Raw genomic sequence first — 23,948 nt, 5'->3', positions numbered from 1 at the left:
ATCAGGAAAGACCCAAACACACTGACCCATAAAATTAACCAAGGCTTTTTGGAAAAAAAAAATTGAAATACCAGGTCCAGATCATCCTTGAAAACAAAGCTGCAAGCAAAGTTGCTCTATTGAATTCTTCACCATTCATTCTCTCCAGAGTATCCATTGTTCCTGTTCGTACCCCAGATCAATCCAGACAAGTGGGTTTATGCATCCCTACCAGCAGACGGAGGCAGAGGACAAAACTTTCAGGCACTGCTACATAACCAAGAGGGCCACCTGCAGTCCCTCGGTATTTCTCTGTCTCCAGCAGATGGTAGAGGTGAAATCCTGCAATCTGGAGTTTAAAAAAAAAAAGTATAAGATTTCTGCTCCCTGAGGTTCCTTCATGGGCCATCCCTTGGGTAGAGCAGGCGGTTGAAGATCCCTGTTCTGGCTTAGCCCTTGGGGGGGGGGGGGTGTGGAGTGGGGTGAAAGCCAGGGGTCCTGGTTCCCTCACCCCCTCTGGGCTCCTGGCACACTCAGCCTCCTTCAGAAGCAAGGAAGTATTTGAGTTTTCTTCCCTTCCCTGGCCCTGTATTTGTGTGTCTTTGTTTTAAGTTTTTTTTGGGGGGGGGGAAAGGCTGAACACAGGAAGAAGAGGAGCAGGACTGAAGTAGTTTGAGCAGCTGGATTTGTTCTCTGCCAGGAGGCAGGTAAGGGGGGAGGGAGCAAATTAATACCTTGGTCAGGCCCAGGGACTGTTTCAGCACCAGATAGTGCTGTTTTCTCCTTGTATTGGCAGGGGCTATTTTTAGGCCCGATCACACTGGCATGCTGCTACCCACACATCATGGCAAAGTTATTTGTGGCTGTGGTTTAAGCCAGGGCTCACCTCGATTCAACCATATTTTGCCAGGAATGCATCTCAGGAGGGGCTGGGACCTGCGGGGGGGGGGGGGGGGGGGAGGAGGCAGGAGGTCGGCTGGGCCGGTTCCGGGGTGGGGGGGGGGGTGGGGTTGGAGGAGTCAGCAGCCGTTTTGTCTACATGTGCTGGGAGTCAGGCTGTTGTTGCAGAGTCTTGGAACTCCCCTCCCATGCTGTTTCCCGCAGAACAAGATCATACTGGTGGCAAGGAAAGGAAGGAAGCACAGGGGCACGCGGATCTGGATTCTTCTTTGTCAGATCCTGAAGCTTTTTCGGCAGATTTTGTCCTGGAAGGGAGCAGGTTACCATGAGGCCTTTGCCCAGGAAGTCCCAGATAGCTAAGAAGCCTAGGAATTGGAGGCATAAGTGTCCGGAGGGATAAGCGGTAAAAGAAGATACATCAGATGAGATGGATGATCTGGATCAGATGCAGGGAGGGCCAGTGGATCCGGACACAGACCCGTTAGCATCTTGGTGATTTCGATGCAGGATCCTGTTAGTGCATTGGGGGATCCAGTGCAGGATCCATACAAGGTTCCAATCATGGACGGTGACGATCCTCGGGTGGTCCATCTATTCTGTAGGGCTGAGCTTGGCCCGTTAATTCCTCAGGTGCTGGATGAGCTGCGAATTAAGGTCACTCAGGAGGATTTGGATAATGAAGGGGTATTCCCGGTCCTAGGGGGATTACAGGGGCCGCCTAAGAGGGTGAATAAGTTGGTGGAGTGGGAATCTCCCAAAGTGGGCTTGAAGGTGTCCAGGGCTATGGCTAAGTTATATCCATTGCCAGAACAGACGTGTCGTGAAAGATTCCCACGGTCGATGCAGAGGTTTCCGCAGTTACCAAGAAGATGGCCATCCCAGTGGTAGGTTCGGCCACTCTGAAGGAGATCCTGGATCGTAAACTGGACATTTTACTTAAAGGGCTGTTTGAGGTTTCAACTTTGTGTCTTCATGTGGCAGTGCGCAGAAGCTTGATGCAGAGATCCTGCTTGTGCTGCGTACAGAAGGCGCACAATAAGTGGTCGGGAGCGGGCAGCTAAGGTGGCTCAAGTTACCTGCTTGGAAGCAGTAATGGCCTGTGTAGCAGATGCCCTATATGATATGATCCGGACTTCTGCCAGGAGTATGGTCTCTGCAGTGGTGGCGCGGAGACTCCTATGGCTATGAAATTGGTCATCTGATGTGTGGTCTAAAGATCAGCATCTAACCTCTCCTTCAGGGGCAAGCTGCTGTTTGGGGAGGATCTGGAGCAGCTCCCGAAACAGTTGGAGGAGTCAAAGGGTAATAAGTTGCATGAGGACAGGAAAACTACCAAGATTCCAAGAGGTGAGAAGGTTTCATGCTGGCAGGAGCCCTGGGCCAGTAGCACAAAAACAGAATTCTGGCAGGCAGCAGTCCTTTCGAGCCCAACGCAGATCTCCAAGGGATGGTGGGCCCCAGGGAGGAGGCGGAAGTAAGATTGGTCAATGAAGACAGGCTGGTCTGCGGCTATCGGAGGGAGGCTGTCCTTCTTTTACAAGGAATGGACCAGGATCATATTGGACCAGTGGGTCCTGGAAGTGGTAGGAGGCTGCTATGCCTTAGAATTTTCTCATCTGTTCAGGGATGCCTTTGTAAGCTCCCGCTGTGTCTCCCGGTCCAAGCGAGAGGTGGTGCGGGATACTTTGCAATGGCTACAGCTCCTGCACACCATTGTTCCAGTGCCCCCTCAGGAGAGGGGACTGGGTCAGTACTCCATGGTTCCCAAAACGTAGGGGGCTTTTTGTCCCATTCTTGATCTGCAGAAGGTTAATGCTGCCCTCCGGGTACCATGGTTTTGTTGGAGACATTGCGCACAGTGATAGCGGCAGTGCACAAAGAGGAGTTTCTGGAGAAGTCAGACTTGATGGAAGCCTATCTCTATGTCCCCATTCAGGCCAAAAAACAGGAGTTCATGCTCCTGGAGGAGCATTTCCAATTTCGGGCCTTTCCCTTAGGGTTAGTGACAGTGCTGCACCCATTCACAAAGGTGATGGTAGTTGTGGCAGCAGCGCTCAGGAAGGAATGTATCCTGATGCACCTGTGCCTGGACGATTGACTAGTATGGGCGAAGTTGGAAGTGGAATGTTGTCACTCACCAGTGAGTCTTGCAGCTCCTGGATTCGTTGGGTTGGGTGAAGAATCTAGTAAAGATTCATTTGAAGCTGGCCCAGTCATTGGAATATCTGGGGGCATGCTTCGATACCTGGATAGGGAAGGTGTTTCTGACTACGAAGGGGGGTAGTCATGTTGCAGAGTCAGGTCCTTCGGCTGCTGCGTCTATCAGTTCCCAGGGTCTGGGATTATTTCCAGGTCCTGGGTTCCATGGCCTCTATGCTGGAATTAGTTTGATGGGTCTTTTCTCATATGCGCCCGCTGCAGAAGGCGCTGTTATCCAATTGGAATCCGCTTTCAGAGGAATTTTTCCTTTGCCGTTGCCGGAGGATGCCAGGTCCAGTCTCTCGTGGTGGCTGTCTTGGCACAATCTGGAGAAAGGGATGGATCTGGAAGTGCCAGACTGGGTGCTGGTGACCACGAATGTCAGCCTCTCTGGTTGGGGAAATGATTTGTCAAGGGAAATCGGCTGTGGGTCAGTGGTTGTCAGAGAAGGCGACCTGGTCCATCAATCGGCTGGAAAGCAGGGCAGTGCACAAAGCCTTACTGGCGTTTCTCCCACTCATTCAAGATAAGGCAGTGCGAGTGTCCTCGGACAATGCGATGACAGTGCCATACAGGGCGGAATGAAGAGTAGTCTAGTAGCACTGGAGGCACAAGAACTATTTGTTTGGGTGGAGAAACATCTGGTAAGAATAGCTGCTGCCGAAGTGGACAAAATGCAGGTGGATGTCCTCAGCAGACAGTGTCTGGCTCCAGAGGAGTGGGAGTTGTCTGCGGAGGCTTTCGCCTTGATTCAGACTAGTGGTGGACCTCATGGTGACTCCAGGAAATGCGAAGAAGGATCAGTTTTTCAGTGGCAGAAGGGAGGTCGGATCAGAGGGCATCAACGCTCTCATTCAGCCGTGGCTGACACATATGCTGTACGTGTTTCCACCATGGCCTCTCGTAGGTTGAGTGCTGCAGCACATCAAGCTTCATCTGGGCAGGGTGATTCTGGTGGCATCCGAGTGCCTGTGTGGGCCGTGGTTTACGGATCATCTTCATCTAGCAGTGGATGGTCCCGTTCACTTGGCCCATCTGCCGGGGGTGTTGTGGCAGAGACCCATATTTTCAGACCGGGAGGTTCGCTTGTCTAGCATCTTGGCTTTTGAGAGGTGACTGCTCCACTTGAAGGGTTATTCAGAACCTGTGATTGCGACTTTGCTTCAGGCGAGGAGACCTTCCATGTCGTCAGCTTATGTCCAAGTGTGGTGAGTGTTTGAATCATGGTGCGTGCAGAACAAGGTGCAGCCTTTGAAGGTGGATTTTCAGCAGATTCTGGCTTTTTTGCAAAATGGCTAGGCTAAAGGTTTGGCCTATAATTTCCTTTGGGTTCAGGTGGCAGCTTTAGGGTCCCTTCGAGGTAGGATTCTAGGAAGACCATTGACATCTCATCCGGATGTGGTTCATTTCAAGAGAGCAAAACTTCTGCATCCTTCGGTCAGGAAGATTTGTCCAGCATGGAATCTGAATGTGGTTCTTCAGGTGTTGTGTGGTCCTCCCTTTGAACCAGTTAAAAGGGCTTCTTTAAATGATTTAAACCTGAAGGCTGTTTTCCTAATGGCTATCTGTTTAGCTAGAAGGATTTCTGAGCTGCAGGCATTGTCGTGTAGTGACCCTTTCCTACGTTTTTCAGAAGAGGTTTCTTTAAGTACAGTTCCTTCCTTTTTGCCTAAGGTGGTTTCCTCCTTTCACCTTAACCAGGTGATCGAGCTTCCGGCCTTTCCAAATTTGTTTGCGGATGCTCCTATGGCGAGGGAGCTTCACTTATTGGCTGTGCGACAAATTCTTTTGCGTTATCTTGAGGTGACAAATGCCTTTCGGAGATCTGATCATCTGTTTGTCCTGTTCAGTGGAGCAAAGAAGGGAAATAAGGCTTCCAAGGACACTATTGCACGATGGTTAAAAGAGACGGTAACTTCGGCTTACATCTGTAAAGGCTGGCCGGTGCTGGAGGGGTTGAGAGCTCATTCAACTAAGGCGCAGGCAACCTTGTGGGTGGAGTGTCAGCTGCTTTCTCCACAGGAGATTTGTTGCACGGTGACATGGTCTTCTCTTCACACTTTTACCAACCATTACCACTTGGATGTGTGGGCACCAGAGGAGAGGCATCTTTTGGGGAAAATATGTTGTGTGTGGGTCTTTCGAGTTCCCACCCAGAATAGAGGGGCTTGGGTACATCCCACTTGTCTGGACTGATCTGGGGTACAAACAGGAAAGGAAAATTGGTTCTTAAGTGCTTATTTTTGTTCCTGAAGTACCACGGATCAGTCCAGAGACCCTCCCCATCTTTCAAAAAGCTTTCTTCTGAATATTGCTGAGCTGCTATGCGATATATTCAGAGTAAAGCATTTTTGGTATGTACTTTTGTATTAAGGAGGGCCTAGTTTTTCAGGGGGCTCCAGCCTTTGTCACTGTTAGCCCAAGGTTTATTGGGGTTTAAGGTATACATCTTGGTTTGGGTACAGGTCAATACCGAGGGACTGCAGGTGGCACTCTGTTATGTAGCGATGCCTCAAAGTTTTGTTCTCTTCCTCCATCTGCTGGTAGGGATGCATAAATCCACTTGTATGGACTGATCTGTGGTCCTTCAGGAACAAAAATTAGCAGGTAAGAACCAATTTTCCTATTCCTGAATATCTCCCACCATGTTAGCTACAGCATTCTGTAATATCTTCTTAAAAGGCAGGTAATAAACCTTATTTAATAGTGAAAAAACCTCTATAGGTATGGAAAGAATCTCAAAAGATTTCTTGAGTTTCCAGTGGCGACAAATAGGAGACCTTAGGAAATTTACAAAACAAAGATTGAGTTGTCTGACCTGGTTTTCCAATTGCTTCTGTCTCCTATGTATTGATGTCTTATCCTGAACTAAGGAAACATATTAACCGTTTTAACTTTTCTCATCTGCTTATTTTAAAAATTTTCCAATTAGTTTCTTAGCATCATCTTCCTGCTTTTTTGCCAGAGTTCTAATAGAATCTGCTAGGGTACAACTTTCTTTGGATATAGCATTCAAAGATGAATCCAACCAATCAAGGACAGCCCATATCAATTCTAAACTCGCAATCAGAGGTAGAAGCGAGCCATCTAGTGTAGGTAAAACTCAGCCACAGTACTTCTTGATGGAGCGGCACCACCATAATTCAAAGCTCACATAGACGAATTCCCAATGGCTTCTGCAGCTTCAAGAAATACTCCTGCTTCACCAGCATCCCACGGCTCCTATGGCCTGTTCCAGAATGTCATCAGACCACATAAGAACAATAGAATGATGACGAGACCCGAATGAAGAGAGCCCACTGCTGGTGGATGAGAGATTTCCAGTCTGGTCAGGCGCTCCCTTGCTGGATTTAACAGCGATTCCACCACTCTCACTAAACAAGCCCTTCTGCAGAAATGCCTCCATGCTGCTCCCGATCAAAGGGGTTGAAGCCATGGTAGGAAAAACTGGTAGTTTGTCCTTTCTCTTAGAAGGCATTGTCAAAGGAAAAAAAAAAAAGGCAAAGCATTTAGGCAAAAAAAAATATACAGAACAGAGGAAACACTTCAATCAAAACCGCTATCTTGATTTCTCTCCGCAGCCACCAGGGACGTATATTTAAATACCTCCACGGTATCAATGCACAGGAGGTGGGCCTTTCAACAAAGGGAGGCTTGGGGATGAGGATGAAAGGGGGTAGACTCAGGAGTAATCTAAGGAAATATTTTTTTACAGATAGGGTGATAAATGCACAATATAGCCTCCCAGTGGAGGTGATGTCCACAAGGACAGTATCTAAATTCAAGAAAGCGTGCAACAAGTATAGTGGATCCCTGAGAGAGTGGTAGGGATTGGAAAATTGGGTAGATTAGGTGGGCCATATGGTCTTTTTCTGCCAAGCGCAGGAGCCCTGCCTGCTTGTACTAATTCACCAACCCCTGGGACATAGTTGATAAAATGGCCAGGGCATGTCCATACATTGGCAGACCTATTCATATTGTGTGCAAGATCCATGATATTCTAAGATCCTGAGTGATTTATCCCAAGGTCCTAGTTGTCTATGTGTTGCTATAAAGAGGTACTGCAGGAGTCTTGGTGGTAGAATGTGTGCTGGCCCAGGAAACTTTATACACTTGGCTTCTTCTTTTGCTTAACAGCAGCTAGCTGTACTGCTACACTGTATGCATCTCACTTAACCTATGCAAATGGCTCTATGGTAGTAGCTGTCAACACAGAAAAAATTAATGCTAAGAAATATTTACATATTCAGACTTAAGTCTAGTCTCTCCAGTTTCATAACACAGACAAGAAACCATGTTTTGGAATAGTGTCCTTTAGGAATAGTAATATGAAATAATGGTTGTATGAACAACCTTTTCTGTCTGGTAGTTTCAAAGCCTGAATTTGTTTAAATTATGAGGTCACTGATGGGGATTGTTCTTTTATTCCATGCAGTACTTTTAACATTTGTGCACATTTTGCAATTCTATGTGATACGAGTACACCATGCCCACCTTGCCTCCTAACTCAATCTAATTCCAATGAATTTGTGGCTGTCCATTTATGTAAAAGTAAAACCATGTTGTTTAAAAAAAATTTTCATAAACATCTGTTTTGTTGGCAGGTGTTTCAGAGGGATGGCAGTGACTTGCATATGACACACAAGATAGGGCTGGTCGAAGCACTGTGTGGGTTTCAGTTCACGTTTAAGCATCTCGATGGACGTCAGATTGTTGTTAAATATCCTCCTGGAAAAGTAATTGAGCCAGGTATGGTCTTGAGTTTCTAGGAACACTTGCTTTTAAAACAAATTTGTGTGCAGAACTTGAGGCTCCATGTTTGCCTTAATTTATTCTATTGTGATAAGCAAAGCTTAGAAAAGTCAGTAAAACTTAATGTTTCCTTTTCTGTTAAGAAGCTTAACCTTTTATCTTTGTTAATCTTTCACCAAAACAGGTTGTGTTCGTATAGTTAAAGGGGAAGGAATGCCACAATATCGCAATCCCTTTGAAAAAGGAGATCTGTTTATTAAATTTGATGTGCAGTTTCCAGAAAATAACTGGATTAACCCAGAAAAGCTTTCTGTAAGTGTCCATCTTAAGTTTTTCTAGAATTTTGCAACAACTTTATAATGTTATCTACGTCCATTGAGCTGACAGAAGCTGCATAATCGAATAAGGTCCGGTCAGTTTTTGATCTCATTGTAGCTCTAATGTGAAGTAATTTAGTGATTTGTTTGATATGCTTATATTGCAGCAAGCTATATATGAGGGCAGATAAGGATAGCAAGTCTTCTATTCCTAATGTATTGCAGAGCCTACCTAAGCTCTAGTTTTACCCTGACAACCTCGCATCTAGGGGCCTCTTCACAGAATGTGATACCTGTTAAAGGACCAACAAAAAGTTCCCTGTACGTACCAGGATCATTCCAGACTGTGGGTTATGTTCCCTGTCCAGCAGATGGAGTTAGAACCAAAAATTCCCAGGGGAGTACCTATATAGCCACGCCTCCCTCGCCTCAATCCTCAGTATAGTTCTAACTCCAGCAGATTGAGCAGGGGACACGGTGGTCCCCAGCACTTTTCTAGTTTTATTTTCTCTTTGAGGAATCAATTAAATAATATTAGATAAAGGTTTTCTTCTAAGGGATAGGTTCTGTAGTGTTCTGACAGGACCACTCCGTTCAAAGAGAGACACTGTTTTCCAGTCAGGAACTTGTTGACAGGCTGTGTTTTTTGCCTGTCACTTTATTTCTCTCTTCCTATCTCTTTGTTTTTTCCTCTTCCTTGCCTGGCTAGAGTGTGGTAAGTGTTATTTTTATTTCATTTACAGTCGTTGGTAGGAACAGGAATTTATGAGGGGTGAAAGTCTGTAGTGCCGACTGCTCCCCCTAGCCCCGGAGTTTTCCTTTTCCCCTCCTCCCTTTCAGGGAGTGATTGGAGTTCCCGCCCTGCAGCTCTGCGACGACCCATTCCCCGGAGCTGCTCACCGTCGGGACGGCGTTTTTCCCTGACGGTCTCTTGGGGACGGTGAGGGGTCCGGAGGCCGAAGAGTTTTATTAATTCGCCGCTTCAGTTGTTGCCGCGCGCCTCAGCCGCCCCTCCCCCTCCCTTCCGCCGCGATGCAAAAATCGCCGAACGGCTCCGGAGCTCGACACGGGCTTCAGCTTTTCCTGAGGGGGAGTATGGCTTATCTGGTAGGCAGCTTGGAGGAGAGTCGGACTGTGCTGGCAGGAAGCGGCATGCCCCGTTTCCTCTCAGCGCGGGAACGGCGGCCATTTTCTCAGCTGACTCTGAGGCAGCTCTCTCTGAGGAGGACGTCGACGCTCCTCTCCAGGTTTCCTCTAACAGTATGGAATTTCGGAGCGCAACGGACCAGGGCAGGCAAGGGGACGATGTCTCGGGGGGACCCCTCATCAGCACAAGGCATTTTTACAGAGCAGGGATCCGAATCTTGGAATTTGGGGTCCCCCTCCCCCCAAACTGGCCTGCTTGACACTGCTTTCGACAGCAGACCCTCCCTTAGGGAGGGCTTCTTTGCCCACAGGGGGTGCGGGGTCCACTCAGCCCCCCCGCCCCCCGTGATTCCTATACCGCTGCAACAACCGTCGGGGGATCCATGGCAAGATCCAGATGCGGATGATCCCTCCCTGGCGGCCCAGGTAGAAGGTGACGACCCGAGGGTCCTCCGTATTTTTCAAGCAGCGGAATTGGATGATCTCATCCCCCACATCCTCCAGGAAATGGACATTGACCCTCCTCCGGATCCTGTGGCTCAGGATCCGAAGATTAAGAAAGGGGATCCTCTCCTAGCGGGCTTACGACCTCTAGCGAAAGCTTTTCCCACGCATCACAACATCTTGCAATTGATTTCAAGGGAGTGGGATACTCCTGAGGCCAATCTTCGAGTCGGTCGAGCCATGGAAAAGTTATACCCTCTCCCCACTGATTTCTTGGAGATTCTTAAGGTTCCTGCTGTTGATTCAGCGGTATCCACGGTCACAAAACATACTACCGTCACGGGCGGGACGGCGTTGAAGGATGTCCAGGATCGCAAGCTCGAGGTTTACCTCAAGCGTATCTTCGAAGTCTCAGCGTTGGGGATGAGGGCTGCTATCTGCAGTTCCCTAGCACAGCGAGCAGCTCTGCGTTGGGTACAACAGCTTCTCACTTCCCAATCTTTGCCACAGGCAGAGACTATTCAGGCTGATAGACTTGAAGCGGTGGTTGCCTATGGAGCTGATGCTTTTTATGATCTGTTAAGGGTCCTCGCTCGTTCCATGGTGGTGGCGGTGTCCGCTCGTTGTCTTTTTGTGGCTACGCAACTGGGTGGCAGATGCTTCGTCTAAGACGCGCCTGAGTTCCCTTCCTTTCAAGGGTAGGTGCCTATTTGGGGAAGATTTGGATCAGATCATCAAATCTCTTAATGAGAATGCGGTGCACAAGCTACCAGAAGATCGTCCACGTTCTTCTAGATCTTTTTATTCCTCCAGAAATAGGTACCGGAATCAACGGAGGTCGCGTCCTACTATAGACAGCAGACGCCTCGGGCTCCTTCTACACGATCACACACTTGGAACCGGTCCTTTCGAGGGCGCCGCCACAGTAAGGATACTCAAGGGGCAGGTCCTTCCTCGAAGGCTTCACAATGATGCCAGAAGGACCCAAGAGGGGATCCCCCACCTGGGGGGTCGCCTTACTCTTTTACAAGGAGTGGGCCCAAATTACGTCGGATCACTGGGTGCTGGACATCTTAAGACAAGGCTACGTATTAGATTTTGTACACGAACCCCGAGATCGTTTTCTCCTTGCGGTTCCCGTCTCAAACAATTAGCAGTCCGACAGACTCTCGATCGTCTGCTACAGCTGGGGGCGATAGTACCGGTAGCGGCCTCCGAACTGGGAAAAGGTCATTATTAAATCTACTTCGTGGTTCCCAAGAAAGAGGGCACTTTTTGACCTATCCTAGATCTCAAGACTGTCAACAAGTGTCTCAGAGTTCCTCGTTTTCGTATGGAAACGCTCCGTTCAGTGTTAGCAGCCGTGCATCCGGGAGAATTCTTGGCCTCTTTGGACCTTACAGAGGCATACCTTCACATCCCGATCCATCACCATCATCAGCGCTTCTTACGCTTCAAGATTTTGGGACAGCATTTTCAGTTTCGTGCTCTCCCTTTTTGGTCTGGCGACGGCTCCGCATGTCTTCACCAAGATCATGGTAGTGGTGGCGGCGGCGCTCCGCAAGGAGGGTATCCTTGTACATCCCTATCTAGACGACTGGCGCATTCGGGCGAAGTCGAGGACGCAGGGTTACCGTGCTGTAGACAGGGTAGTACAGCTTCTTCAGTCTCTGGGATGGATCGTCAATTTCTCAAAGAGCAAACTGATACCGTCTCAATCGCTGGATTTTCTGGGAGCACACTTCGACACCAGCCGAGCCAAGGTATTTCTGCACCCGGACAGAGCTCGGGCTCTGCGTGCTCAGGTAACACGGTTCATGGCGCTAGTTGCTCCCACGGCGTGGGATTATCTCCAGGTACTGGGAACCATGGCCTCAACAATCGATTTGGTTCCGTGGGCCTTCGCTCATCTCAGGCCTCTCCAGAGGTCTCTGCTTTCGCGATGGAACCCAGTGTCGAGAGATTTTCAAGCAGTACTGCCCATCCTGGATGTTGTCTTGCTCAGCTTACAGTCGTGGCTGGACCCTCAACAATTAGCTCAGGGAGTGTCTCTACAGAACCCGGATTGGGTGGTCGTCACCACGGATGCCAGTCTCACCGGCTGGGGGGCGGTCTGTCAGGACAGGTCTCTCCAAGGCCGATGGACGATGGAACAGTCCACTTGGCCCATCAATCGGCTGGAGACCAGAGCAGTCCGTCTAGCGCTGCAGGGGTTCTACCCACTGGTACGCAGTCGAGCGGTTCGGATTCTTTCGGACAATGCAACCACAGTGGCGTACATCAATCGCCAGGGGGGCACCAGAAGCCATCTAGTCTCGTTGGAGACCGAGTTGATGACATGGGCGGAGCTAGACTTACAGCGGCTAGCAACTTCGCACATAGCGGGCGTGGATAACGTTCAGGCAGATTTTCTCAGTGGACGCAATGCGAAGGATAGTACAGCGTTGGGGGAGACCCCATGTGGATCTAATGGCAACCGCGACAAATGCAAAGGCCGCCCGGTTCTTCAGCCGCAGGCGAGAGCGCGGCGCGGAAGGAGTCGACGCACTGGTTCTTCCCTGGCCTCGACAGTGTCTCCTGTATGTCTTTCCTCCATGGCCTCCAGTGGGCAAGGTTATCCGATGGATAGAGACGCATCAAGGTCCGGTGATCCTAGTTGCACCAGAGTGGCCTCGTCGACCATGGTTTGCAGATCTTCTCAATCTGGCAGTAGACGTCCCTCTTCGGCTCAGTCATCTGCCACGTCTTCTTCACCAAGGACCAGTATTTTTCAAGGAGGCGGATCGCTTCTGTCTTGCGGCTTGGCTTTTGAGAGGCGTCAATTGAGACGGCGCGGATATCCAGAATCTGTCATCTCCACGCTCCTGAAAGCTAGGAAGACATCTACGTCGGTTACTTATGTCAGAGTATGGAAGGTTTTTGAGGAATGGTGCGAGTCAAAATCGATTCTACCAACGCAGGCCTCTGTGACACATGTGCTTTCCTTCCTACAGGCTGGTCTGGATTTGGGCCTTGCCTATAATTCTCTTCGTGTGCAGGTGGCGGCGTTTGGAGCCTTCCTACGTAGTAATGACAGGGAGCTCCTGGCCTCACATCCAGATATCCTACGTTTTTTAAAGGCGGTAAAACACTTGAAGCCTCCAATTAGACCACCTTGTCCTTCTTGGAATCTCAATTTGGTACTCCGGGCTCTATGTGCACCGCCTTTTGAGCCTCTGACTTCGGCCACACTCAAGGATGTCACCCTTAAGACCATCTTCCTGGTGGCGATCAGCTCAGCACGTCGGATCTCTGAACTACAAGCTCTATCATGTAGGGAGCCATACCTTCGTTTCACGCCAGGGGGAGTATCCCTGCGGACAGTTCCATCTTTTCTGCCGAAGGTGGTCTCGACTTTCCATCTCAACCAATCGATAGAGCTTCCATCATTTTTATCCTCTGATTCTTCTGACCTGCGTCGGTTGGATGTCCTACGTTCTTTGATACATTATTTGGAGGTCACTAATGAATTTCGACTCTCCGATCATTTGTTTGTCCTTTGGTCGGGACCCAGGAAGGGTTGCATGGCATCCAAACAATCAATCGCTCGCTGGCTGAAAGGAGCGATTATAGCCACATACATCGGAGTGGGTAAGTCTCCACCTTTAGCTGTTAAGGCGCATTCTCTCCGCGCTCAAGCGACGTCGTGGGCGGAAAGTTCTGCAGTTTCTTCTCAGGAAATCTGTAGGGCGGCCACATGGAAGTCTCTCCACACTTTCGCAAGACATTATCGTCTAGACATTCGCGCGCCATCTCACGGTCAGCTTGGAGACAGGGTCTTACGGGCAGGGCTGTCCGCGACCCACCCATGATGGGGAAGCTTTGGTACATCCCACAGTCTGGAATGATCCTGGTACGTACAGGGAAAAGAAAATTATTCCTTACCTGCTAATTTTCGTTCCTGTAGTACCATGGATCATTCCAGACCCCTCCCTGGTTTTGGGGGTTCTTTGTGGGCCATCCCTGCTTTCCTGTCTTCACAATATTTTCACTCTGTATCTCTAGTTATTGCGAGCTGTGTCTTTGAACACAGTGCTGTTTGCAAGTTCTCAGTTACAGTTTTTTGAGTACAAGTTAGTTGCTGTCACTTACAGCTGTTATTTTTTCTCTATATTTTTGAGATTAATTGATTCCTCTGGTTCTGTCTCTTCTCGTCTTGGCTTTGCTAGTCCAGTTACTGAGGATTGAGGCGAGGGAGGCGTGGCTATATAGGTCCTCTCCTGGGAATTTTTGGTTCTAACTCCATCTGCTGGACAGGGAACATAACCCACAGTCTGGAATGATCCATGGTACTACAGGAACGAAAATTAGCAGGTAAGGAATAATTTTCTTTTTTTACAGGACAGGAATGTCCTGCAGTGTGTATTACTTGTTTACAGCAAACTAAATGGAAAGGTTGGCCTGGCAATTTCCTGCTTTTAGTCTTCCAATTCAAGCAGAACCAGACTGGTAATCAATACCGTGAGCTTTCATGTGCAACTACTGAGTTTCGCTACCTTCCCCATCCCCATTCAGCCCAATCACTACAGTGGCTGTTCTTGGGACGCACTCAGCTCTATCAGAACCTGACTAACACGGTTTTTAAGTCTGGTCACTAGATGGCACTGTTGTGCAATTAGTCTGTCTTTCTTGCCAGGTGCTGTGCATGCTGCCTTTGCAGCATTCCCAGCTCCAGCCACTATGGGGAACAGAAGCCATGACCCTGCAATTGAACCCAGGTCCTTTACATAGCAGTGCACAGCCACCAGTCTAGCCGCTTTCCCATTTCATTGATAAATGAGGAAGTCACACATTTTGTGGAATGCAGCTGGAATCGTGTTTCAGATGCTGTGCTTGTAACCCCATTAAATGTCTGATTTTTTTTTTTTCTTTATCAGTATTTGGCATAGATTATGAATACAATTTCACTGAGGAGAATAAAGATATTAAATTGTGAGCCTGCTGCGTAACAAATTTACAAAATCTGTTTAAAACTAGAGCAATACTGTTGATGCTTCATATGCTTAAGAGCCTGATTCAAAACAATCAGGCACGATGGCATTTGCCAAGCTTAAACCAATTACAATTTTGCTGTTTAGGAACTGGAAGACCTTCTGCCAGCCAGACCTGATATCCCCAATGTAATTGGTGAAACTGAAGAGGTAGATCTTCAAGAATTTGACAACTCCCGTGGTTCAGCTGGAGGCCAGAGACGGGAAGCTTACAATGATAGCTCAGATGAGGAAAGTGGTCATCATGGTCCTGGTGTACAGTGTGCCCATCAGTAAACATTTGGAAACAAATTGCACAAAGGATTCTTTCAAAATTTTTTGCCTGGTTTTTGTTTCAGCAATCCAGCTGGTTTGTGCAAATAATCCAGATAACCTAATGGACACTTCTATTGCGTATGTGTAACTTGGTTATAGTATTTACAGAGTGTATAATTTAAACTAACTATAAAGCTTACATCTTTACAGTTTTGACTGTTCTGTAGCAGAATAAAGCACTCGAATGGAAGACCAGACTCCCCTCATGGATTTTAAGTTTCAGTCCTTGTATCTGTGCTTGATTTTTACCTGGTTTCTGTGTAGATTCTAAGTTTCCTTTTTTCTAAATTCAGACCTGACATTGTACACTTTGTCCTGAAGCTTTGTATTTGACTGCAATTGCATAAGCTGCTACCAATGGAATAATTTTATAGCCTGTATCATTTTGATGCATGGTAAATAAATGGCCTTTGCATACCCAAGGAATTTGACACACAGTGGCAACAATGGAAGAACGTAAAAAATATGGTTGTAAAGTTTTGTTTGTTTTTTTTTTTAAATCTTGTGAAAGGTTTCTGAAAGTAAGTAATAAAGGCAGTTAGTGTATAACTACTTTTTCCTTTGTTAAGTCATAAGGCTTCAAAACAAACTACTTTAAAGAGATGAATCACCAGCTAAGAAAATGAATGCCAACTGCTTGAATCCTTTGTTTTAATTCTCTTTTACATTGGTATAAGTGAAGACCTTAATGTTAAAAGCTAGTAGTTGGAGTTTGTTGGGCTTTTTTTTTTTTTTTTTTTTTGCACTATTGAAGCTTTTTAATACAGATTTAGTATTCCAAGCTTGCAGGCTTTGTTATAATACTCACTAAATTTGAGCAATACCTAGGATCTATGTACTAAAATGTTAGTGAATATTATAGCATAGTCTCTGTTGATAAAACAGGCATGAATTAGCTTCAATGTGTGAGTGATGTCAACCAATTGCACTGGCATGGATGCAGCTCTCAGAGCTCCCTAAAGACTTTAGTGAGCATCTGGGAGAGTTTCACACATCCATGTTGCCTTGTGGTCCTCTCTGGGTCTCTTAGTCCAAGCTACTACAGTGACATCCTGGTTTTTGGGGGTTTTGTGCTGTTTATAGCTTTTTAAAAATGTTTTTACCTGCTGTCACAGCCCCTCACGCAGAACTTGTTTAAAGAAAAAAAACATTTCTCTATAAGAATACTAGCTGCTCCAGGTAATCGTTGCATCATGTATGTGACATGACTTCAGATAGAGCAGAGGGAAGAGTATGGAAATCAAAATGGCAGGGGCAGTGAATGCAGAGTCAGCACAGGCAAGAAAAAGGCTAATAGGGTTTCCCAGGCCCCACCAGCACAAAAAAAAAAAGCAGTAGAAACAGAACAGCCGGTGTGGATTCCTGGGTCCAATCCACACAAGAAATACCCCTAAAAAAAAAACTAAAGGGCCTAGTAGCAGAACTAGACAAGTGACCTTGGAGCCAAAGGTGGGACAGGGTGGGGGGAGAGTGCAATGTCCCCTATCTTTCCACTCAGACTCACACATTCCCTGCTTTTCTGTCTTACCACCAACCCCTACCTCTGTTCTAAACACTCAGCCCTTGCTATCCCTAACCGTATACACACACACGTGAGTGAGGGGGTAGGGTGAAGGAAGCATTCTTCTCCACCCAACTTATCCCACTTTACCTACACATGCACACATGAGGAGAACAAGGTGTGGTGGGAAGGGTGCAATGCACAGTCCCTGCTGTTGAGGTTCATTGAAATAATGCTTAAAGCCACTAGCTGTAGAGAAAAGTTTATTAAATGCTATAATAATATTTCTCACAGGTCAAGCAGGATGGTAGTCCTCACATATAAGTGACATCACAGGATGGAGCCCAATCATGGAACACTTTTGTCAAAGTTTCTAGAACTTTGACTGGCACCTACGGGGCATACCCAGGATGGCACTAACCCTACAACCAGCATGGGTCCACCTTCAGTCTTCTTTTTTCTGCACAGCAGTAGCCACGCGGCTTAAGGAGCTCCACAGAGATTCCTGACAGGAATTTCTCATGGAATTACTATACAACTTTCTACACCACAGGGGTCCCCCGCTTTCATTTTTACGTTCGTGGTGGTCTGGTAAGTTTTTTACCCGATTTCGGTCTATTCTATGCTCAGGCGCCGCGCCCAACTTCTGTGGACCTCAGCTGCTGCTGCTGTGATCGGTGCCCAGACCCGTCGGGGTAAGGCCATCCAGCTCCCCCTTGCCCCCGGCAAGTCTGACCACCGATCACACAGCCCAGCCAGCCAGCCGCGCCGCCTATCAACGCAGCTCCAAGTCCCGCCTACCTGCCACACCATCGGCCTAGCAGAGGGAGAGAGGGACTTTTAAACTCCCTGCTCCTCAGGCGCCGAGCACCTGCGTCGCATGCCGAAGGAGCGTGACAAAGGGGCAGGCCCCTTCGTGCAGCCCCTGAGAGCCTACTTTCTACAGTCCTCTGTTTCTACTTTTTTCACCTGCTTACTAACTTTGAGTCCCCCCATCCACAACACTCTTCAGCGTCTCTTCACCTTTGATCCACCCACCATGCTGCTCACTGAGCCTTCCCGGTCAGCTCCACACTGTGAAGAAAACCCCAGCTCAACCCACCAGACTGCTGACTGTTTTCGACTTCTGTCCATTACCTGCTATTAAGTTCACTTAGAGAATAGCCACTGCCATTAGCAATGGTTACATGGAATAGACTTAGTTTTTGGGTACTTGCCAGGTTCTTATGGCCTGGATTGGCCACTGTTGGAAACAGGATGCTGGGCTTGATGGACCCTTGGTCTGACCCAGTATGGCATTTTCTTATGTTCTTATGTTATCCAACGGACCACCATTCAAAAAGATTTGGAAACCTAGGAAGTATCGCAAAGAATCAACATCAACCATCCTGTTTAAGGATTATTGAAAATTTAGGGCTCTCCCGTAATAAAGGGGCCTGAACCAGCCTTTCGCCCATCCACACAGCCCAAAAAAACAAAACAAAAAAAAAAACCTTTTCCCTCTAAATTGCAAAAATCACAAGAGATTAACAGAATTGCTTGTCACTGCTCAATAATCAGAGATGTTAACTCGCCACATTCCCCCTATCAAACACTACAACTGGAACTATAAACTGGCTTGATTTCTCCAACAATCTCCATTAATCAGAAATTTAACTCCCATTATGGTTTTGCCTATCACTCAAATGCTAGGTCTAATAACTTTTCTATTAAATACACAATCACTACTAAAAAAGATCACACTACTAAGCGATATTCTCACAGATGAAAAGCCAGACATATGCGCGATCACCGCATCTTGGCTAAAAGACACCGACACAGCCATAATTAATCAACTACCCACTGACATATACAATGTTTTCTCCATTCCAAGGAACAAAAAGAAAGGTGGAGGCATTCTCCTGGCTGCCAAAAAGAAATTTAACCTTACAGTTCAAGCTACTTCTCCCTCTCACAAAATGGAGACTGGCCTTTTCAAATCCAAGGAACTTCAAATTTGTCTGATCTACTCCCCCCCCCTAACATACTTGAAAATAATCCATCTTTATTCACAGAATTCATCACCAAAAACATTGATATACAACTCCCAACAATTATACTCGGGGATTTGAACCTACACTTTGATCGTATCCCTCCAACCCCAGCCGGCGAAGCATTAATGACCTTTCTTAATGCCCTAGGCTTTCATCAAGCTGTGACCAACCCAACTCACAAAGCCGGTCATACTCTTGATGTCATTTTTACTAACTCACTTATTGAAACAAAACATCCCCGCTGCACCCCTATTCCATGGTCTGACCACTTCCGGATTGATACTTGCTGCACAATAAAGCACTCGCCAACCAATGTTCACAGCAAAAAAACAATCTACTTCCGAAAACAAGGTCAAACAGATGAGATTAATAATGTTATCAGAAGATCTTAAATCTAGATCTCACAGACGCAGATACAGCTACCTCATCCTGGTTTAAAATCACCAGTAACATAGCAGAGAACCTCTGTCCCATACAATCCAAAGAAATCAATACTAAAAAGATAATAAAAAAAAAACCTTGGTATACTCCCGATCTAAAAGCAATGAAAACGGAGCTCCATAAAACAGAAAAAGAATGGCGCAGAAACCAAAATTCTACTACTTTATTAAAATTCAAATCATTGCTACACAAATATCGCCAAACCACCGATAAAACAAAGAAAGATTTCTACGCTGCCAGAATTCATCAATATCAATTCAACCCTCAAGCACTCTTCCAATATGTTAAAAGCCTTGTAACTGCTCCAGCTCACACCAGTCCAAACCGATGATGAATCAAAATGTGAGGAACTAGCTTCGTACTTTAACAAAATACAATCTATTTTAACTAGATTTGTCACAAATTGCACCGATCTCAAACTTTAACTCCACCCACTTCAGCAATCCCCATTTCCATACCGCATCTACACACACCAACCAAGCTACTTCAGACACCCAAAATAAATCCGAAACAAAGCTTACTAATCTTGAGATCACTACTGGTATTGAAGTTGAGTCAATTCTAAAGAAAATGAAACCAGCTTTCCATCCCATAGACATCATGCCCACTAAGACTCTTCTCGCAATACGTACTACAATAGCAAAACCCATTGCAATGATTCTTAATAAATCCATCACCACAGGCATAGTTCCTTCTCCACTCAAACATGCTATCATAACACCTATGATGAAAAAATCAAACCTAGATTCATCCAATCCAGCAAACTTTCACCCAGTATCAAACCTTCCCTTCCTTTCAAAGATAATGGAAAGAGTCATCAACAAACAACTAACTGATTATTTAGATGATCATCAACTACTCTTCCCATCTCAATTTGGGTTCCGAAAGTTCCACAGCACGGACACGCTTTTGATATCACTTTCAGAGGTGCTACTAAAAGCTTTAGATGCAGGAAAATCATATCTCATCGCCCTTCTTGATATATCAGCAGCATTTGACACGGTAAATCACAACACCCTCATTATCCGCCTCTCTGAAATAGGAATTAATAGCTCAGCACTTCTATGGTTTCAGTCATTCCTGAGTAACAGAACCTACAGTGTTAAATGCGGACGAAGTGAATCCAAGCCAAGAAATCTCTCTCAAGGTGTCCCCCAAGGATCCTCACTTTCCTCTACATTATTTAATATTTACCTTACACCACTTTGCCGGCTTCTCTCAAAATTGGGTCTTCAACACTTCATCTATGCAGATGATGTTCAGATACTCATACCTATTACCAGCACAATCACAAATGCCCTGAACACTTGGAATGCAGCCTTATCTGAAATTAAAACAATTCTTACGGACAATCAATTGGCTATCAACACCAATAAAACTGAGCTGATCATTATTTCACCTCCTAAAAATGCAACACTGAGCAACAATGGTCTTACACAAGACATCTCCCCCATGACTCATCAAGTACGCAGCCTTGGCATCATCATTGACAGCAATCTTACGTTTAAAAAATTCATCGCTGAAATGGTTAAAAATGGATTCTTTAAGCTACACACACTAAAACGTATTAAACCTCTATTCTACCAATATGACTTCCGTACAGTCTTACAAGCAACTATTTTATCAAAGATTGATTACTGCAGTGCACTGCTACTAGGTCTACCTAAAAATACAATTCAACCTTTGCAAATGTTACAAAATGCAGCTGCCCGCATCATCACCGACACAAGCCGCCATGACCACATCACTCCAGCACTTCAGTCTTTGCACTGGCTACCCGTGGCTTCCAGGATAATATATAAATCCATGACGCTTATACATAAAGCCATTCACAACAGAGCTATGTGCTGGTTCACAGAGCATTTACAATTCAAAACATCATTCCGCCCAACTAGATTCCAACATTTAGCTAAACTGAAGATCCCCGCGCCTAATCTGACCAATCTTTCCTCTACGAAAGAACATTCATTCATCATTGCTGGATCCACAATATGGAACACCATGCCCTCCGAATTACGCCAGGAACTTTGCCACAAAATTTAAACAAAACTTAAAAACATGGTTATTCAAAAAAGCCTACTATTAATGAACTGAGTCCTCATTTATTCATCCTAGTTTATTTCCTCAGACACTCATATTTTGACTTATTTTTTTTATACAAAGTTCTACATGGTATTATATTTCAGTTATTATGTTACATTGTAAAGCGATATGCTGAATTAATGTTTGAATGTAAACCGAGGTGATGTTACCTACGTGCCCCGGTATATAAAAATCTGTAAAATAAATAAAATAAATATTCCCGTTGAGTTTGGCCTTCACGACCTACTGGCCGTCGACTGCACCGCAGTAAACTTTTTCACAGGCCATGGCGTCGGGGTTCCGTCGATACCCGGACTGCACCCGTACAATGTCCATTACTGACCCTCACCGGGTATGTGTAATGTGTCTGGGTAGCGAGCATGATGTCCTTACTTGCACCAAATGTGCCCTTATGACACCTAAAGGTTGCAAGGCTAGAATGGAGAAAATGGAACTTCTCTTTCGCTCAAAAACCCAGACTCCGTCCATAGCATCGACGTCATCTGAACCGACAGTCTACATCGCACCATCATCGGGCACCAGCCGGTGTCCAACCATCATCATCGACTCCACGGCCATCAACACCCTCTGTTCCCCCTCATGAAAAGGACAGAGGTGGCAGTCGAGAAAAGCATCGACATTGCAGGTCTCAGACAGTCGATACAGGCAAGGCCTCGACGTCGTCATCGTCTGAACCGCCATCGAAGAAAGCCCGTCCAGAAAAGGCACCGTCCCTATCTGGTTCAGGGTCACTGAGGCAACCGGGACCGGTGATAGGAGCCGCGATTCCACATCTACTGTGGTCCCTCCGGCTACACTTCCTCCTCCAGCATCGGGGCTCCAGGTTTCCGGGAGGAACTGGATCAGATGATTCAGGAGGCCATCGGCAAAGCGATGCAAGGCTTCAAGGTTCCATTGCCGCCGATGCCTGAACCGGTAGCCGAACCCATTCCAGTAGCGCTAGCACAGTTACTCACGAGAATGGAAGCGTTGATCGCTGCTTTTCCTCCGAGGGATCAGACGACTCCAATGGACCCGGTGCCTTCCTCTCTGATTCCTCTTTCATCGGCAGACGAGGGAGAAACACAGTTCCTTCCGCCATCGGGAGTGTTTCCAATGCCTAGATCATCTGTTTCACTGATTGCATCTTTGTTTCCATCGTGCCACCATCCCGTCCATCGATGCCTTTGGTGCCTCGCCCGGGACCTTCAGGTATACCAATTTTTCATCCCTCCAAGGACCCTGGGGGTGCTGGAGATGATCCCTTCGACACCTGGACTGACAATTCATCCCAGGATACCAATGACTTGCCATAGTCACCCTCTCCTGAAAGCAGGAAGCGTTCTCCGCCAGAGGACTTGACCTTCATTAATTTTGTGAAGGAAATGGCTGAAGTGGTTCCTTTTCAACTTCAGACAGAACAAGGTGATAGACATTAGATGATGGAGCTTCTTCAATTTTTATTTGCTCCTAAAGAATAAACATCTATTCCTATACATGACGTCCTCCTGGATATTCTCAAAAGGAATTGGGAACATCCTGGCTCTGTGGCACCAGTCAGTCGGAAAGCTGACACTACATACCTAGTCCAGTCAACTCCTGGTTTCCAGCAGTCCCAATTGGACCACCATTCAGTGGTTGTTGAGAAAGCCGAAAGAGCCAAGCCTCATTCTTCCTATCCTCCAGGAAAGGAACAAAAATTCCTGGATGCTATAGGTTGGCGTATCTTTCAAGAGGCTATGCTTATATCCCGCATCACCTCTTACCAACTTTATATGACCCAGTACAACAGGGTCCTCTTTAAACAAATACAGGACTTTGCTGAGTCCCTACCTCAACAGTCTCAAGACCAATTACATGCCCTAGCTCAAAAGGGTTTAGAAGCAGGCAAGCATGAGATAAGATCTGCCTATGATGTTTTTGACACCGCTTCCCAGGGTCTCAGCAACAGCCATTTCTGCCTGAGGTCCAGGATAGACTGATTTGCCTTGCACTGGAGATAATCTTTTCGGTGAGCAAATACAAGATAGTGGCGCAACTCAAGGACCACCATGAGACACTTCGCCAACTCTCCTTGCTACCTTCTGAATATCCTGCTAAGCAAACATTCAGAAAGGAGCCCAAGAAATCCATTTACCGCCAAAGGAAATCTTATCCTCCTCCGTCTAAAGGTCGCTCTACTAAGCCTTATCAGAAAGGCCAGTCCGGGCAACCTCGCAGACAAAAGCCGCAAACAACTCCTCAGCCAGGCCCAGCATCTGATTTTTTACTTTTTCCTAGAGAGCAGCATTCAGACTCCACTAAAACATATACCAGTGAGAGACCGATTGTGCTACTTCAGCCACATCTGGCACTGTCACCACAGACCAGTGGGTGCTCACCATAATAACTCAAGGTTATCATCTTAACTTTCTTGCCGTTCCATCAGACTCCCCACCTTGACTGACGTGGAGAACATCAGATCATTCACCGTTCCTGGAACAGATTTCCCTCCTCTTCCAGTCCAGAGCGATAGAACCAGTGCCCTACTCCCAACTGGGTCTCGGATTCTACTCTCCGTATTTTCTAATCCCAAAAAAGTCAGGTGCCATACACCCAATACTAGATCTTCAGGCCTTAAACAAGTTCCTCCAAAGAGAAAAAGTTCAAGATGATGACCTTGGGTTCCCTCCTCCCCTTTCTACAAAGGGGAGACTGGCTCTGCTCTCTAGACCTCCAGGACGCTTACACACATATTGCAATATCTCAGTCCCATCGGAGATTTCTGCAATTTCTCGTAGGCCCAAAGCACTACCAATATAGAGCACTA

The 23,948-nt window shown here is 46.7% G+C and overlaps 1 protein-coding gene across 1 annotated transcript in view; it reads left to right on the top strand.

Moving 5' to 3' along the window:
• The window catches only part of DNAJA2 (DnaJ heat shock protein family (Hsp40) member A2), a 72,633-nt gene extending 57,002 nt beyond the window's left edge, over positions 1–15,631 (top strand). The window contains exons 7-9 of the mRNA XM_029608468.1: positions 7,683–7,827; positions 8,015–8,142; positions 14,855–15,631. Of these exons, the coding sequence (XP_029464328.1) occupies positions 7,683–7,827; positions 8,015–8,142; positions 14,855–15,043 (462 nt within the window). The 3' untranslated portion in view covers positions 15,044–15,631. The remainder of the gene's footprint in view (positions 1–7,682; positions 7,828–8,014; positions 8,143–14,854) is intronic.
• Positions 15,632–23,948: the final 8,317 nt, after the last annotated feature.

The sequence above is a fragment of the Rhinatrema bivittatum genome, chromosome 7 (genome assembly GCF_901001135.1).
Source record: "Rhinatrema bivittatum chromosome 7, aRhiBiv1.1, whole genome shotgun sequence".
Classification (NCBI taxonomy): Eukaryota; Metazoa; Chordata; class Amphibia; order Gymnophiona; family Rhinatrematidae; genus Rhinatrema; species Rhinatrema bivittatum.
This window is presented reverse-complemented; position numbering and strand designations above follow the sequence as displayed.